The 16,924-nt window shown below is 38.2% G+C and overlaps 1 protein-coding gene across 1 annotated transcript in view; it reads right to left on the bottom strand.

Annotated features, from left to right (window-relative positions):
- The window catches only part of KNTC1 (kinetochore associated 1), a 75,349-nt gene extending 58,558 nt beyond the window's left edge, over nt 1–16,791 (bottom strand). The window contains exons 1-13 of the mRNA XM_039228412.1: nt 16,711–16,791; nt 14,209–14,377; nt 9,520–9,640; nt 7,440–7,555; nt 7,001–7,079; nt 6,338–6,415; nt 5,024–5,058; nt 3,662–3,772; nt 2,794–2,887; nt 2,132–2,184; nt 1,810–1,925; nt 1,423–1,477; nt 130–228 (exon numbers count right to left, since the gene is read on the bottom strand). Coding sequence (XP_039084343.1) covers nt 130–228; nt 1,423–1,477; nt 1,810–1,925; nt 2,132–2,184; nt 2,794–2,887; nt 3,662–3,772; nt 5,024–5,058; nt 6,338–6,415; nt 7,001–7,079; nt 7,440–7,555; nt 9,520–9,640; nt 14,209–14,337 — 1,086 coding nt within the window. The 5' untranslated portion in view covers nt 14,338–14,377; nt 16,711–16,791. The remainder of the gene's footprint in view (nt 1–129; nt 229–1,422; nt 1,478–1,809; nt 1,926–2,131; nt 2,185–2,793; nt 2,888–3,661; nt 3,773–5,023; nt 5,059–6,337; nt 6,416–7,000; nt 7,080–7,439; nt 7,556–9,519; nt 9,641–14,208; nt 14,378–16,710) is intronic.
- Between the last annotated feature and the right edge of the window lie 133 nt (nt 16,792–16,924).

The following is a 16,924-nucleotide window of genomic DNA, read 5'->3' on the forward strand; positions in this document are numbered from 1 at the left end:
CAGCACGAAGCTCAAACTCACTATCCCAAGATCAAGAGTCACATGCTCTTCTGAGTCAGCCAGGCACCCCTTAGCTTTCTTATTTTTAATGTTTTTTTACTATAAAGTACAAAATACACATCAACTTACTGTGCTAATTCCTGACTGGACCAGAGATGAAATGCTAGATACTTCCAAAGAATATAGTATTTCCATCATAGGTAATGAATAAACCACAAGATTTTTCATCTAAGAAAAAGAGAAGAGCAATTAATTTAATAGGTCATATAAACCTACAATGACAAGATAGCACTTCATATCAAGGGCCTAGATGATAACACTTGGTACAAAGCTAAATGAAAAAAATGATTTTATTACTAAGACCATTGCTGTATTATTTAAATATTACCTATAAAATTATACTCTACTTCACCTTTCAAATCTGTTGAATGAAAAACTGTACACCTGACATTCACTCTATGATTTGTATTTAGGGTCAATGTAATTCCTCAGTACCAGAACTGTATGAGTCACTCTAATGAACATTTTCTTGTGGATTTTTTTTAAGTTTATTTATTTATTTTCGAGAGAGAAAGTGAGTGAGCAGGCGGGGAAGAGGGAGAGAGAGAATCCCAAGCAGGCTCCACACTCTCAGTGCAGACCCAGATGCAGGGCTCAAATTCATGAACTGTGAGATCACGACCTGAACTAAAATCAAGAGTCGACGCTTAACTGACTGAGCCATTGAGACACCCCTCTTGTGGATATTTTTAATCCTGCAATGCTCCATTTAAAATGGGGAGCTGATGGGGAGCCTGGGTGGCTCAGTCGGTTGAGCGTCCAACTTCGGCTATGGTCATGATCTCACAGTTCGTGGGTTTGAGCCCTGCATTGGGCTCTGTGCTGACAGCTAGCTCAGCCTGGAGCCTGTTTCAGATTCTGTATCTCCCTCTCTCTCTGACCCTCCTCTGTTCATGCTGTCTCTCTCTCAAAAATAAATAAAACATAAAAAAAAATTTTAAATGGGGAGCTGAGGGGCGCCTTGGTGGCTCACTCAGTTAAGCAACCAACTTCAGCTCTGGTCATGATCTCGCGGTTCGTGAGTTTGAGCCCTGCATCGGGCTTTGTGCTGGCAGCTCAGAGCCTGGAGCCTGCTTCGGATTCTGTGTCTCCCTTTCCCTCTGTTCCTCCCCCTGCTCGCACTCTGTCTCTCTCTCTCTCTCTCAAAAATAAGATTAATAAAAACTTTTTTAAATGGGGATCTGAGACTTAAATTCATTTTTTTTAATGAGAAAAAAGAACTCTGCAGGATTACTTCTGATCTGTCAAGTCTGTGTCAATAAAGAGTTAATACGTTATGGGTACTACTTAACAACCTCTGTATTAGTTAACGCTATTTCTAATACACAATATGGACAAATGTGAAATAAAATTTTCCAATACCTTCTTATCAGCAGTAGTTGTCAGAGCTACTAATTTGAGATTTGTAATCCCTTGCCTAAAAGGGAAAAGAAGATTTAGTAAATCAAATAAACTTTGCCAATGGCTACATTATAAGCTAAGTCAAAGGGATATTCTCAAAGGTTAAAAATGATTCCCACAAAAGACACTGAATCGGATTTCTTCATGTTTATAGCCCAGACTGACACTCTTCCTACTATAACCACAGAGATTTGAACTGCCTATTTGTTCTCAATGAATTTGGCCAGCAATGGAATGATCCTGACCCTGTCAGTCTGTCCAGGTATTTAGTTAGAATGTAATACAAAATGAATGATCAAGAAACCTGTTTCTAACAGAAAGGAAATCACTACTAGCATCACAATGTACCACGTGACTGATGAAGGAGACTCTGCTTCTGTGGTAAGAAGAAACTCTTCAATGTGAAGAGAAGGCCAGTTCCATACGGGAGTCAGAGTGTAAATATCCCATAAGCTCAGCACATTCTGCAAAGAGACACATTTCACAGATACATCTTTTTAATAATATTTCAGGAGCTTACATTGTAGGATCTTTTCGATATGTATACTGAAATAAAGCATAGCACACCAGATAGTAATCCACCCCACTTAAAGTCCTCATCTTTGTTAAGTTTGACAAATTTCACATAATACCAAGTGAAAACACTGAAGGAGAAATATCAGAAACATACATCAGTATCAAGAACAAAAAGCAGATTGTCTATCAACTGGAACTTCTTTGCACCTACAAAAGAGAAAGCAAAGTATGTAAGAACTACATTTCTGTGTTACAGATAGCCACATTTAAATAATAAACTACCATATTTATGGAAAGGCAGAACTAAATAAAATAAATAAAAGGCAGAACTACAACTAAATAAAAAGTTCCATTCTCATATTCCTGCCTCTAAATGGATATTTTCTAAAGTTTATTTATTTTGAGAGAGACAGAGACAGCCTGAGAGGGGGAAGGGCAGAGAAAGAGGGAGAGAGAAAATCTCAAGCAGGCTCTGGGCTTCCAGCACAGAACCTGACGCTGGGCTTGAGCTCATGAAACCACAAGATCATGAACGGAGCTGAAACCAGGAGTCAGATGCTTAACTGAATGAGCCACCAGGTGCTCCTGCCTCTATATATTTTTAGATGACCACTAAAATGTAAAACCTCCTAAAATGAAGAGTAAAAACTACAACATGTCAAGAACAGTCACATATGTGGACAATTATCAAACTAATCTGGCTTGTTTCAAAGAGCAGTAAGGTAAAATGACCTGTTTGCCAGACCCAGGATGATACTGACATGAAAATTAAAACTTACTACTAATGACCCCAAATAGCTGCTGAACTTGTTTTACCTTTAATAATCTCTGCATCAAGGACATTCTTAACTGTGATTCCTTTCTTGGAAGGGTCTGGTTCCCATTTTGAGAATGCACAATTACCAGTTCCCTACAGAGGTAAAATAGCACATCAATTGCACTTTTGGTTCTTAGATCTGAATTCTTCTCAAAGCAGAAACACCCAAGTTGTTCATATTACTAATTTCAAAATATACTTAATGTATTTAAGCCCAACTAGCTTTTTATCTTCTAGTTCGTCTCTTAGATTATTTTCAACAGAACAGAAAGGTGGTAAAAACAGCAAAGTTCGCTGTTCACTGTTATCACATGAATATTTAATAAGGAGTGGGCATATTCAGGCACCTCACTCCAAAGACATGGGGTAAACTCTAAGACCTCCTCCAGTAATATGAGATATCATTTCTGATTGAGTATTTTCATCATAGTAACCACAACTTTTTGAAAAAAAATTATAAATATTAAATCGTTTGAAACTGTAATGAAATATTTAACTAGATATACAGAATAGAGAAATATGCCTGCTTCTAAATATAAAATATAAATTTGGTAGGTAAAAACGTTGTAAATGCTCTAATTATGTTGAATTTTTGCTTATTTCTTGAATATAATTAGATTTTTGTTGTTGTTTTTGTCTAGACTCATAATTGAAAGAAATGCTAAATTTTCAGCTAAATTTCAGATAAAAATGCAATATTTTCCAACAGAGAAACGGAGGTGTACTTACTGAGTTAATTTTATGACTTTAATTTATACTTTCCCTCTTCTGTTAACATATTACAAATCAATACATAATCTAACCAAAACTATGTTGATGGAGAAACACTTCAGAAGAAAAAACATAAAATTTTATAGAAATAATTACCCCAATTATCACAGGAATTTCACTGGCTAAATCTCCAGCCACAAGATTGAGACAACCAAGAGTGTGGTAATTTTCAGTAGAAATAAAACTGGACTTGATTTGTCCTTGTAACTGCAAATTAAAAAAAATAAATAAATACGTTAAATATATGTTCCTGTCAAAATTCCTGGAAAGACTGATAAAAATGAATTTCTTTTAAATTTTTTTCCATTTTTTATTTATTTTTGAGAGAGAGAGAAAGAGCGAGCAGGGGAGGGTCAGAGAGAGAGGGAGATACAGAATCTGAAGCAGCCTCTAGGCTCTGAGTTAGCTGTCAGCACAGAACCTAACGCAGGGCTCAAACCCATGGACCATGAGATCATGACTTGAGCTGAAGTTGGATGCTTGACCGACTGAGCCACCCAGGGGCCCCAAAAATGAATTTAAATCAATCTGTTATTAATGTATTTTTACTTTTTTATTTTTTAAGTTTATTTATTTATTTTGAAAGAGAGAATGAAAGATAGTGCAAGCGAGAGAGAGAATCTCAAGCAAGCTCTGCATGGTGAGCACAGAGAATGACATCGGCCTTGAACCCATGAACCACGAGACCATGACTTGAGCTGAAATCAAGAGTCAGATACCCAGCCAACTGAGCCACCCCAGAGCTCTTGTTTTTTTTTTTTTTAAATAGATATCTTTTAAGCTTTTATTTTTATTTTTTTATCTTGAGACAGAGAGAGAGCGTGCACACACACAAGTGGGGGGTGCAGAGAGAGAGAAAGAAAGGGAGACTCTTAAGCTCTTGGGCTAAGCGTGGAGCCCAACATCGGGATCTCATGACTCATGGGATCATCACCTGAGCCAAAATCAAGAGCTGGACGCTCAACTGACTGAGCTACCCAGGGGGCCCAAGGTATTTTTTTTTAAAGATTTTATTTAAAAAAATGTTTTTAATGTTTATATTTTTGAGAGACAGAGTAGTGGAGGAGCAGAGAGAGAGGGAGACACAGAATCCAAAGCAGGCTCCAGGCTCTGAGCTGTCAGCACAGAGCCCAATGCGGGGCTCAAACCTACGAACCGCAAGATCATGACCCAAGTTAAAGTCAGACAATTAACTGACTGAGCCATCCAGGCACCACTGACATTTTATTTTTAAGTAATCTCTATACCCAACATGGGGTTTGAACTCACAACCCCACGACCAAGAGTTGCACGTTCCATCAAAGGAGCCAGCCAGGTGCTCCTATAAATGCATTTTCAAATGGAAATGCATCAAGCTAATTCCTAAAATATCAGCCACTAGACAATATCCGGAAACACTCTCCTAAAACTTATATTAAATATAAGAATCAAGAAGACAATGTGGTTTTGTTTTCTTACCTTTTTTGCTGTGTTGAAGTCTACATTCTCAATTGCTGCATGAAAGGAGAAAAAAGACTAAATTTACAGTATTAACCTATAAAATACATGTAAGTCACCTTTGCATGTTAAGGCAAAACTATATACAATCCAATGAGAAGAACACAAGACAGAAACTAATAAAGAAGAGGCGACTTTTCAGTTTTGTCCTTGACCACTGACATAAACTGTCATAGCCAGGACACCAGCCAGGCTGCCTTTTAGTCCCTGGAATGCCTCCCCATACCTTCCCTGACCATGTTTCTCCCTCCTGAGAGGGTCTTCTTCCTGCTCCAAAACCTCTATCCAAGCTCTGAAGTCCTACCTGTAAAGTCTTCATCCTTTTGCATACCATTTTGGGAGAGCTCTTTCACTTGTCTGGCTCCTTCATTAAACTATGAAGAACTGTATCTTGTAGTATCCATCCCCAGGACCTTCTATGTTCTTGGCACACAGATGGTTGAAAATACTTGTTGAACACATGCTCCAAACTAATTCCTCAACCTTTCTCAGCTCAGAGGGATATATGGTCAGTCCACTCACTTAGCACATACTATGGATTATTGCCTGTTACTGTTAACACATCTATATAGTGACTTCAGTTTCCAGGTTCATTCTTTCCATCAAAGAGCATTTATTACTATGCTAGTGTGTGTTATGTCTCCCCAGCTAAGCTATAAACCCCTTGAAGGCTATAAACAAAGTATATTTCTTCAGATTCTGTTGCAACCCTCCTAGTGGAAAAAATACTTAATACATAATACGAATACTTAAAAAAGAGTACACCTGGTATACTCTTTGAAAACAATATTTTCTCTTTTTAAAAAAATGTTTATTTATTTATTTTTTTGAGAGAGAAAAGAGAGCAAGGGAGGAGCAGAGAGAGAGGGAGACACAGGATCCAAAGTGGGCTCTGTACTGATAGCACAGACCCCGATCTGGGGCTCAAACTCACAAACTGTGAGATCATGACCTCAGCCAAAGTTAGACACTTAACTGACTGAGTCACCCAGGCTCCCTCTGTTTTGTTTAAAATATTTATTTATTTTGTGAGAAAGATAGGGGGGAGGGGCACAGAGAGAGGGAGAGAGAGAATCCTCAGCACAGAGCCTGATGCAGGGTTGAACTCATGAACCGTGAGATCATGACCTGAACCGAAATCAAGTCTGTCTTAATCGACAGAGCTACCCAGGTACCCCCTAAAATAATATTCTTAAAGAGAATATTTAAAATTTTACCCAAAAACTAGTAAGAAATATTGCTGCAAATCAATAATAAGACAAATCCATTACTTACCTTGTTGAATTTTTGCAAGCTGAAGGTTTGTAATACAAAAAAATCCACTGTTTGTAAGCAACAGCATATAATAGGTACCTATTAAAAGAAAATTAAGCCAGTTTCTCTAAAAAGGGCATGGATATAAAATTTAAGCCAGTGTTTGGACCTAGCTTAAAAATGTCAATTTGCTCATTTAAATTCTATTCATCAAATAATATACTAACGATATAGATAAAGCTTATTTACAAAGAGCTGGTAAGTTATTTGCAAAAACAACGTTAACTTCCTTGAAACTTTATAAATCAAAGTTTATTTGCCAAGAAAAAAATAATCATAGATATATTGAAACATTAAAGTCCAGTTAACATTTGTTGAAGTAAAAATATAATATGCTGAAACCTACAAAAACATTTTAAGAGAATATAATGTCTCTTTGATAATCTACAGAACTCTCAAAACTGTAAAAATGAGTTTAGAATATATTTAGGAAAAGAACATTTAAACCTCTGAAAAGAGCTAAAATAAAAACCTTATTTCTTACAATAATATTACTTGAATCACTAGAAAATTTAATATTATATAGAAAGCACAAAAATGAATTTGCATAATTTATTAACTATAAATCTGATTTTTTAATTGGGTATTAGTCAGAGGACATTAAAAAATATTCAAAAAACTTACCTTCACTTGAACCGTCTTTCTCAATAACAAGATTCCGGTAAGTACACTGATTCTCATCATTAGCTTTCTGAACAAAAGCCTAATTGCAAATTCATTTCAAATGATAAGATTAAACTCCAAAAATACAATCAAGGATTATATTCTCTAAAGCCTAGGGTTATCAATTATCATTAGCAATAATCCTGCCTATGTTCCAAACATTTTGGTTTTCAAATGGAAAACTATTCTGGACAAGCATACTAAGAAATCTTTAAATCTTAATTTTTCAATTTTGCATTTACTTCATGTTTCTAATGTATGATTCTTAAAATTACACATAAAGAACATTATTTTTTCAATTTAAAATACAAATTAAGCAATGGTTTATTATAGTTTTCGTGGTCTAAGAGATAATTTCAAATTTAAGTAACAAAAATGAAAAACATTAACAGGGTCTTACATTAGTGAGTAATGTTTGCTTAGATGTTACGTGAATGAGGTGTAAGTTGCCGCTTCTCTCCCCAACCAAAAGAAACTTTCCTTCTTGACATAGGCCAACTACATCCACTTCGGTATCTGAAAATTTCAAATCAAAGTTACAAGCTGCCCACAACTCTCTGCCCACAGGTCCTGTTCCCCTCCTTCAATAAAACCATCTTTTTGCACCCCCAATAAAAGTTACAAGCTTCCTTCGAAAACGTTTATTTTCAACCAGTACAAGAAATTTACAAATTCTGTCATTAAAAGTCAACTATTCAAGTTTCTGTTAAATACTTCCAAAAGGTAGTGATTAAAAAAGAATGTGGGGGAGGGTTGGGGGCGAAGGGGCAGGGAAAATGGGAGAGGGCACTGAGGAAGGCACTTGCTGGGATGAACACTGGGTCTTGGATGTAAGGGATGAACCACAGGAATCTACTCTTGAAGCCAACACTACACTGTATACACTGTATCTGTATGTAAGCTAACGACAATAAATTATTTAAAAAATAATAAATAAAAATTTTTTTAAAAAAGGATGTGGGATACCTGGGTGGCCAAGTTGGTTAAGTGTCCAACTTCGGCTCAGGTCATGATCTCACAGTCCGTGAGTTTGAGCCCTGCATTGGGCTCCGCACTGGCAGTGCGGAGCTTCTTAGGATTCTCTCTCCTCTCTCTCTGCCCCTCCCCCACTTGTGCACTCTTGTTCTCTCAGATAAACAAACTTAAAAAACATTTTTTTAAATGTTTTATTTATTTCTGAGAGAGAGACAGAGACTAAAAAACATTTTTAAAAAGAATGTTACTCTTGTAGTCAGTGAACAAATATTTACTGAGCACTTACTACATGCTAAGCAATGTCCTAGGTCTTTTGCATATATCTAAAGATTAGTAACAAGAGTCCCAACTTCACAGAGCTCAAATTCCAAGGCAGAAATACATGGTAAACAATCAGAGGATAATAAATTACATGACATGTAAGAAGGTGGTTAATTCTCTGGAAAAAAGAAAAAGTAGAGCAGTAGATAGTTTGGAAGAGCCATGCACGTTGCAGCACTAATTGGAGTGCTCAGGATAGCCTTCTTGGATAAGATGAGATATATACTTTCCCACAAGTGTATTTACATGTTAACCCAGCCCACTATTCCATGGTGAAGCTGTGAATCTTGTGGACCATTCAGGGTAGATACCTTAAGTTTCCACAAAATAGGAGTTCCTTGCCTCCATACTGCAATCAGGATTGGCTTCTCACATGCATACCTCCTGTCTCGTTTTCTGCTAAGTTTTTAAACACTTCAACAACCATCTCTCAGAATTTCAGAAAAAGCATTCACAACGTTTTTACCTATATTCCAGCACAATCACTGACTTGTCCCTTAATTTATTCTAAAGTATTGCATATACTTTAAGTCTTTGAACTCAATGAAGAATTAATTCAGAAGTAATTTAAAAACTTTTTATGGGGCTATATATATTCTAAAAGTATTCAAATACCTGTTGATACTGAAATTATGTACAGGATTCAGGAACTTGAACACAATTGGGCTCAACTGGTTTTTTACAGTTAATTCTAATTTTAAAAACCTGGCAACTAGGGGCGCCTGGGTGGCTTAGTTGGTTGAGCGTCCGACTTTCGCTTAGGTCATGATCTCGCGGTTCGTGGGTTTGAGCCCTGCGTCGGGCTCTGTGCTGACTGCTAGCTCAAAGCCTGGAGCCTGTTTCAGTCTGTGACTCCCTCTCTCTCTGACCCTCCCCTGCTCACGCTGTCTCTCTCTCTCTCCTAGAAATAAATAAAAATAAATAAAAATTAAAAAATTAAAAACCTGGCAACTAAAGTCAATTGTTGCTTTACACGTACCCTTTAGATTTACTGGGAAAAGGGCTGATCTCAGGATCTCTTGCATCTAGTACTCTTTGTACAAAAAGGCACTCAAGATTAATTTCTTGAAATAGTCTAATTTCAATCTTAGAAATAACGGAGTAAAGAAAAGGCAATGCAGTAGAAATTGGTAGCAAGCTATATCTGACTTCCAATTTATTTTATTTCATTACATTAGACTTACCAAATATAAGATGCAGTTGAAGCAATCTACAAACACTGTCAAGCAGTATCACTGATTGGTCCACTACAATAACAAACCCATTACTTAAGCTGCATGCTTGTATCTTTGGATTTAACGAGGCCTGTGGGAGGGAAAAGCGTGACTAAAATAAAATGTTTTTATACAGTTTAACCATGCTTACCAAGAGTATCATCATACTCCCAAGCACCTACATTTAACACTTGACAAGCCTTTTTTTTTTAAGTCCATATATTTAATTAGTCAAGATTTTCTTTCTATGGTATATCATTAATCCATTCAGAGTCCAAAATAAAGAAACAGTCCAGGAGGGGCGCCTGGGTGGCTTAGTCGGTTAAGCATCCGACTTTCGCTTAGGTCATGATCTCGCGGTTCGTGGGTTCAAGCCCCGCGTCGGGCTCTGTGCTGACTGCCAGCTCAGAGCCTGGAGCCTGTTTCAGAGTCTGTCACTCCCTCTCTCTCTGACCCTCCCCTGCTCATGCTGTCTCTCTCTCTCTCCTAGAAATAAATAAAACATTAAAAAAAAAATAAAAAAACAAAACAAAACGAAACAGTCCAGGATTGCTAGGAAAGGGCAAGGGATTCTCATGAGCAAGTCTTTGTTTCCTAAGGGTGGATCTTATGTCTCTAGGAGCCAGTAGGCATGAAAATAAACGAACAAGCCATGACTGGCACAAGGTCTCAGGGTCTGGGATATGACGGCCAGGGGGCAGCAGGAAGGACGCAAAAGGGAGGACTCACACTCCCAAAGACAACAATAAAGAGAGCAGAACCAGCCAGATTAAAGCCCGGAGGAAATGCGACCCTGGCACGGCCACACCTAATTTATCAAGAAAATTGGATCTTTATGCAAAATGTTCTGAGTTTTAAATACTGACAGCCAAGTCAATATTTTAAAAATTACTGGGGCGCCTGGGTGGCTCAGTCAGTTAAGCATCTAACTTCAGCTCAGGTCATGATCTCATGGCTCATGAGTTCGAGCCCCGCACCAGGCTCTATGCTGACAGTGCAGCGCCTGGAGCCTGCTTCAAATTCTGTGTCTCCCTCTCTCTGCCCCGCCCCTGCTCACACTCTCTTTCTCTCTCAAAAAATAAACATTTAAATAAATAAATAAAAATAAAAATTACTATGCAATCCAAATAGGAGTCTCCAAATTTCAGCCTCTGGTAATTGGAGCTTGGCACGCAAATGTATCTGGAAGTAGGTGGACAGCTTAGTGGTTGACAATGCTGTCACTAGCTAAGTAATCTTGGGCAAATGCCTCGACGGACTCTCCTGTACCTACACACTGGCTTGCATGAGCATTAAATGAATGAATTCGTGTAAAGGCTTAGAAGACAGCCCTGCATTTAATATATGCTCAATCAGTGTTAACTGTTCTTACTCTTCCCTGGCTGGGTTTTCATCTAATCAGTTCATTTTGTACCTGTTTCAATAGTCACCTTCTCCACCAGGTGAAATTCGTGAAAATGCCACCACATTCTGATGCCTCTTAATACTCTTAACTTGCTTCTTCTGATAGTGAGAGGTTACCCCAAAGCACTGGAAAGAAGGAACTGTGCTATACCTTCCTGAGACATACCCATACAGTTCTCTCTGCTTGGATAGCTCTTCCTCCTCCTCTTTATTTTTTAAGAGTAGTTTTAGGTTCACAAGGCAATTGAGAGGAAGGTACAGAGAATTCCACATATGCACAGCTTCCTCCATTATCAACATCTCCCACCAGATGGTACATTGGTTACAACTGATAAACCTACATTGACACATCATCACCCAGAATCTATAGTATACATTATAACCCACGCTTCCTTCTGTACACTCTGTGGGTGGAAACAAATGTGTAATTTGTTTTATTATACTACACAGAGTATTTTCAGTGCCCTAAAAAATCCTGTGCTATGCCTGTTCATCCCTCCTCCCCTCAACCTCTAACCCCTGATAACTACTGATCTCATCACTGTGTCCATAGTTTTACCTTTTCCATAACATATCATTGGAATCATATAGCATGTAGCTTTCAGACTGACTTCTTTCACTTAATAATGGATACTTAAGTTTCCTCTGTGTCTTTCTATGGCTTTATAGCTCATTTCTTTTCCGTGCTGAATAAGAATTCATGGTCTGGATGTGCCAGTTTATCTATTCATCTACTGAAGGATATCTTGGTTGATTCCAAGTTTTGTCAATTTTAAATCAAGCTGCTATATGGAGCACCTGGGTGGCTCAGGTGGTTAAGCATCCAACTTCCGCTCAGGTCATGATCTGACTGAATCATGTTGTTCACGGGTTTGAGCCCCACATCGGGCTCTGTGCTGACAGCTAGCTCAGAGCCTAGGGCCGGTTGCAGATTCTGTGTCTCCCTCTCTCTCTGACCCTCCCCTGCTCATGTTCTCTCTCTCCCAGAAATAAGTAAAAAACATTAAAAAATTTTAAATCAAGCTGCTATAAACAACCATGTGCAGGTTTTGTATAGATACAAGTTTCAACTCCTTTGGGTAAATACCATGGAGTGCAACTGCTGGATTGTATGGTATGAGAATAATTTTGTTTTGTGAGAAACTGCGCCCAAGTTTTCCAAAGCGGCTGCACCATTTTGCATTTCCACCAGCACGGAATGAGAGTTCCTGTTGCCCCATAACCTCGTCATCATTGGGTATCGTCAGTGTTGTCGACATTGGCCATTCTGATAGGTGTGCAGTATTCCATGATGGTTTTTTTTTTTTTTTAATGTTTATTTTTTGAGAGAGAGAGAGAAAAAAATGCATGTGTGCCCACGCACCAGGAGGGAGTGGTTGAGAGGGAGACGCAGAATCCAAAGCAGGCTCCAGGCTCTCTGAGCTGTCAGCACAGAGCCCAACATGGGGCTGGAACCCACAAACCAAGATATTGTGACCTAAGCCAAAGTTGGATGCTTAACTGACTGAGCCACTGAGGCACCGCATAATTGCTTTTTAGTTTCAGGAGTTTTTTCAAATTTTCTACATAGAAAATCAAATCATATATTAATGAAGACAGCTTTATTTCTTTCTTCCTGTATGCCTCTTCTTTTACTTGTCTTGTTGAATTAGCTGAGGCTTCTAGTATGATGCTGGAAAGCAGTAGTGAGAGGAATATCCTTGCCTTGGTCTGATCTACCTGGGTAAGTTTCTAGCTTCTTACCTTAAGTATGATGTTAGCTATAAGATTTTTACAGATATTTGTTATCAAACTGAGTAAGCTTCCCTATTCCTATTTTTGAGAATTTTTATCATAAATGTTATTTTTTTAATGCTTTTTTTAAAAAAAAGATTATGTGATTTTTCTTCTTTAGTCTGTTGACGTGAAGGATTACACTGATTTTTTTTTCAGCTTAATGAGATATAATTTGCAAATAACATTGTGTAACTTTAAGGTGTACAGTGTGATGATTTAATGTAGATACATATCATGAAATGATTACCAAAATAAGGTAGTATTTACTACATCCATCACCTAAACATTAATTGATTTGTGAATGTTTAAGCAACCATGCATACATGGGATAAATTCTATTTGGTCATAGTATATAACTCATTTTATATATTGTTTAATTCAATTTGATAATATTTTGTTGAGAATTTTTTCATTTCTGTTGAGAAATATTGGTTTGTAGTTTTCTTGTGACATCTTTGTCTTGTTTGGATATTAAGATAATGCTAGGATTATAGAATGAGTTAGGAAGTATACCCTCTGCTTATGAATAAGGTCCACAGAAGAGGCTCTGTCTTTAAAGCCCTAAAAGATACAACTCTTCTAATAATTTGTCTCTTCTTCGTTTCATTTAAAACTTATTTCTTAATTAGAGAATGAAATATTACATTGACTTAAGAAAAGTGGAGGAAACTTGGGCTATAATACTATGAGAAAAAAATCAGATGTACTTTCTCTACAAAAAACCCCCTTTGTTTACAAGAAATACTTTATCAGAAGTTACTGAAAATGAAAATCTAAGATAAAAAACTATTATTTTCTATAGGATTCAAACAAAAAGGTTTCAAGCATGGATTGAGAATGGTAGCATTATTATTAAAAGAAGAAAGGGGCACTTTGGTGGCCCAGTGGGTTAAGTGTCCGACTTCAGCTCAGGTCATGATCTCACATTTCGTGGTTCAAACCCTGCATCAAGTTATGCAGTGTCAGTGCACAGCCTGCTTGGGATTCTCTCTTTCTCCCTCTTTCTCTCCCCCTCCCTCACTTGCAAATACAAATAATAAACTTAAAAATAAATAAATAAATAAAAGAAGAAAATTAAAATGTAGAAAGAAATGTATGAAAAGGATAAATAACCTCAGCAGTGTGCTTAACTCAGGGCTGGAGTACAGGGGAGCATGGGAAAAGGAAAAGACCCTAGGGGCTTCAACTCTGCTGGTAATGTGTTATTTCCTGAGTTGGTGGTGGGTATTCTTTGTATCACTTTATACATATTCCATATGTCCAAATGTCAAGAAGAGATACGAAATGTTCAGTTTTGGAAATAGTGATCTTAAGACAATGGAGAGAGAATTCAGATGGAAATTTCCAATAATGTGAGACTGAACCTTGATTCCCTGAGAAAGTGCTATGTACGTTTACAGAACATTTACCATGTGGCTACTAGGCTTACGAAGCACTGAGCAAAAATGTTGTAAATGAAAACAGCATCATAATCATTACCTTTTCAGAAGAGATTTTCGCTAGCAAATCTACTTGATATAAAGCAGTTCCATGTTCTTTTCTTGAACCAACACCTAGGTACCCGCTTCCTGTATCATCATTTGTCAGCAACTCAATATCACTCCACATGTTTCCGAGATTATCTTCGAGTCAGGAACCACTACTTTCTCTGTGACAATATGTAAAATAGAAAACAAATTATATTGTTGCATAGACTAGAGTTCTTGGGAAACAAAAAATTTTAACAAAAAGAATATATAGATACCTATATACATCTTTGTATACACAGATTCATATATGTATCAATCCAACAAAAACTTTTCTTTGTTTTTTTTTTATTTTTATTTTTTAAAATGTTTTATTTTTAGGAGAGAGAGAGAGAGAGACAGCGTGAGCAGGGGAGGGTCAGAGAGAGAGGGAGTGACAGACTGAAACAGGCTCCAGGCTCTGAACTGGCAGTCAGCACAGAGCCCGACGCGGGGCTCAAACCCACGATCCGTGAGATCATGACCCAAGCAAAAGTCGGACGCTTAACCGACTAAGCCACCCAGGCGCCCCCGAAAACTTTTCTTTGTGTTATTTCTGCAGTCACTAGATACTTTGGAGCAATAAGATAAATGGAATTAGCGCTATGATTATCATCAGAGAACAATGTGTCGGTTTAGCAACATAAACAAATCTGATCTCAGCAATGTATCCTAGAGCTTCCAGGATTTTGGGTGCTTAGCTTGAAACGATAACAAGTTTTCATCTGAAATAAACCTTTTAGCAGGACAGCAATGAATAGAGGAAGCTCTGAAGTCAGACAATCTGGGATATCCAAAGATAGGTAAGGTTCCAGATGAAGTTTTAAAAAAGTCCATTATAATGTTTCCAGTAATGTACAGTAAATGAAAATGATAAGGGAAAAAGGGAAAAATTGGGTCAGGTTTCTGACTGCACCAGAGTACACATATAATCCCAGGAGAGTCACTTGAACATCTCATCAGCAAAGACTCATATAACCCATTGTATGTATGGCGCGTGGGAGTAAAATACTAAGATGAAAAACGATCCCTGGATCAATTGCAGGTAGGGAGCAGCAACCAAATAATTACAATTCTTTGGATGAGTGCTAGCAGAAATATGTTGTAAAATTCATGGAATGTACAGCACAGGGAAGGAATGATTGTTGACTTTGTGCTCTTTCATATTTACAACAGTCATCCTTGAGCAAGCCACTTAAATCTTTCTGTTCCTCAATTCTCTGTAATAGGGACATAGTTGTACCTATCTCTGAAGGTTGTTAGGGGTTTTAAATATTCGCAGAATAAGGCTTGGTTCCTGCCAGGCACTCAATCTTTTGTGTTAGATAATGTATTATTTTCATTGGTGGAAGCAGGTCCTATTTAGGCTACAGTCACAGGAGGTTTTTAAATACAGGCAGAGTTCTTACAGAGAGTAAGCTGGGTACAGAAACAAGGCATGTGAGAACAGACAATAGTTTCAGTGGCTGGTGTTCGGGTGGGACTTCAGAAGAGATTTAAGACAGGAGGGACAAGTTGGAGTGAATACTTTTATGGGTTTCTGTGACCCACATCTGAAAAAAAAGACATATTATCAACTTTCCAGGGCCGTCACATTTGTCATTCAACAAAGGCTTATTGACGGGTACTTTGTGTCAGGCACTGTTCTAGGAGCCCGAATACAGCCAGGGAGAAAGAAAAGGCCTTTATCATTATGAAGTTTATATTCGTGTAGGAAGAACAAATAAAAGAGTTAACACGTATTAAATAAGTATGCAGGGCAGTTTTGAGTGCTTTCTTTACTCATTTAATCTTCACAACTCATTTTACAGCAGAGAGGGGCGAGCCAGAGATTAAATAAATGGCCAAGGTCACCTAAAGCGAGAAGATGTAATTAAACGAGACTCAAATCCACGCCTATTAACTGTTATACTGCCGCCCTACTAAATAAATAAATGCACAATTACAAACAACGCGCAGGGGGGTGGGGGAGGGCGTCACATAAGAAGAACCTGCTGGGTAAAGAGATGACATCAGAGCTCGATCCCAAGAGCAAGAAGCCAATTACGCAGAGCTCGGAAGGAAAAGTGACGCAGTGCACAGGCTCAGAGGCCGGAATGAGTTTGGGGCAGCTGTCAGAGAGCACAGCAAAAACGAAATAGTGCCGGAGCTAACCAATCCTCGACTTCAAGATTGGGGTTTTATGCTCGGTGCCACAAGGTAAAAGATAATAAGCAGACGAGTGACATGATTCCATTAACGATTTGAGGTCACTCTGGGCGGAGAACCGGTTAGCAAATTAAACGAAATTAAAAGTGCCAGTTAGGCCCCCATGCGTAACTGCTCGGAGCTGGACAACGGACCAGCAAGTACCGACTTCAAATTCTCTCCCGCCAGCGTCTTGAGGGAAAAACACCGCGAAGTGAGATGAGACCGGTATTACTTCGACTTGAACCCACCCCCAAGTCTCCAGAGCAGCGCGTTTCCCCCTCCTCACCTGCAACTGGAGAAACTAAAGAGGAACACTCAAACTTAGCGCCCTGCTTCTTGCCCCCCAACAACTGTACCTAATTTCTTCAGGGTCTAGCCCACGGGTTTAAATTGGCGGGAGAACACAAGCCCAACCCCTTTTACGGCGGCCGGAGGAGGCCAAGACTGCTTTAGAATCGAAATAGGAAGTCGCCCCACCCTAAATCCCACCCATTCCGATT

The sequence above is a fragment of the Hyaena hyaena genome, unplaced genomic scaffold (genome assembly GCF_003009895.1).
Source record: "Hyaena hyaena isolate Hyena2069 unplaced genomic scaffold, ASM300989v1 scaffold_0, whole genome shotgun sequence".
NCBI classification, from domain to species: Eukaryota; Metazoa; Chordata; class Mammalia; order Carnivora; family Hyaenidae; genus Hyaena; species Hyaena hyaena.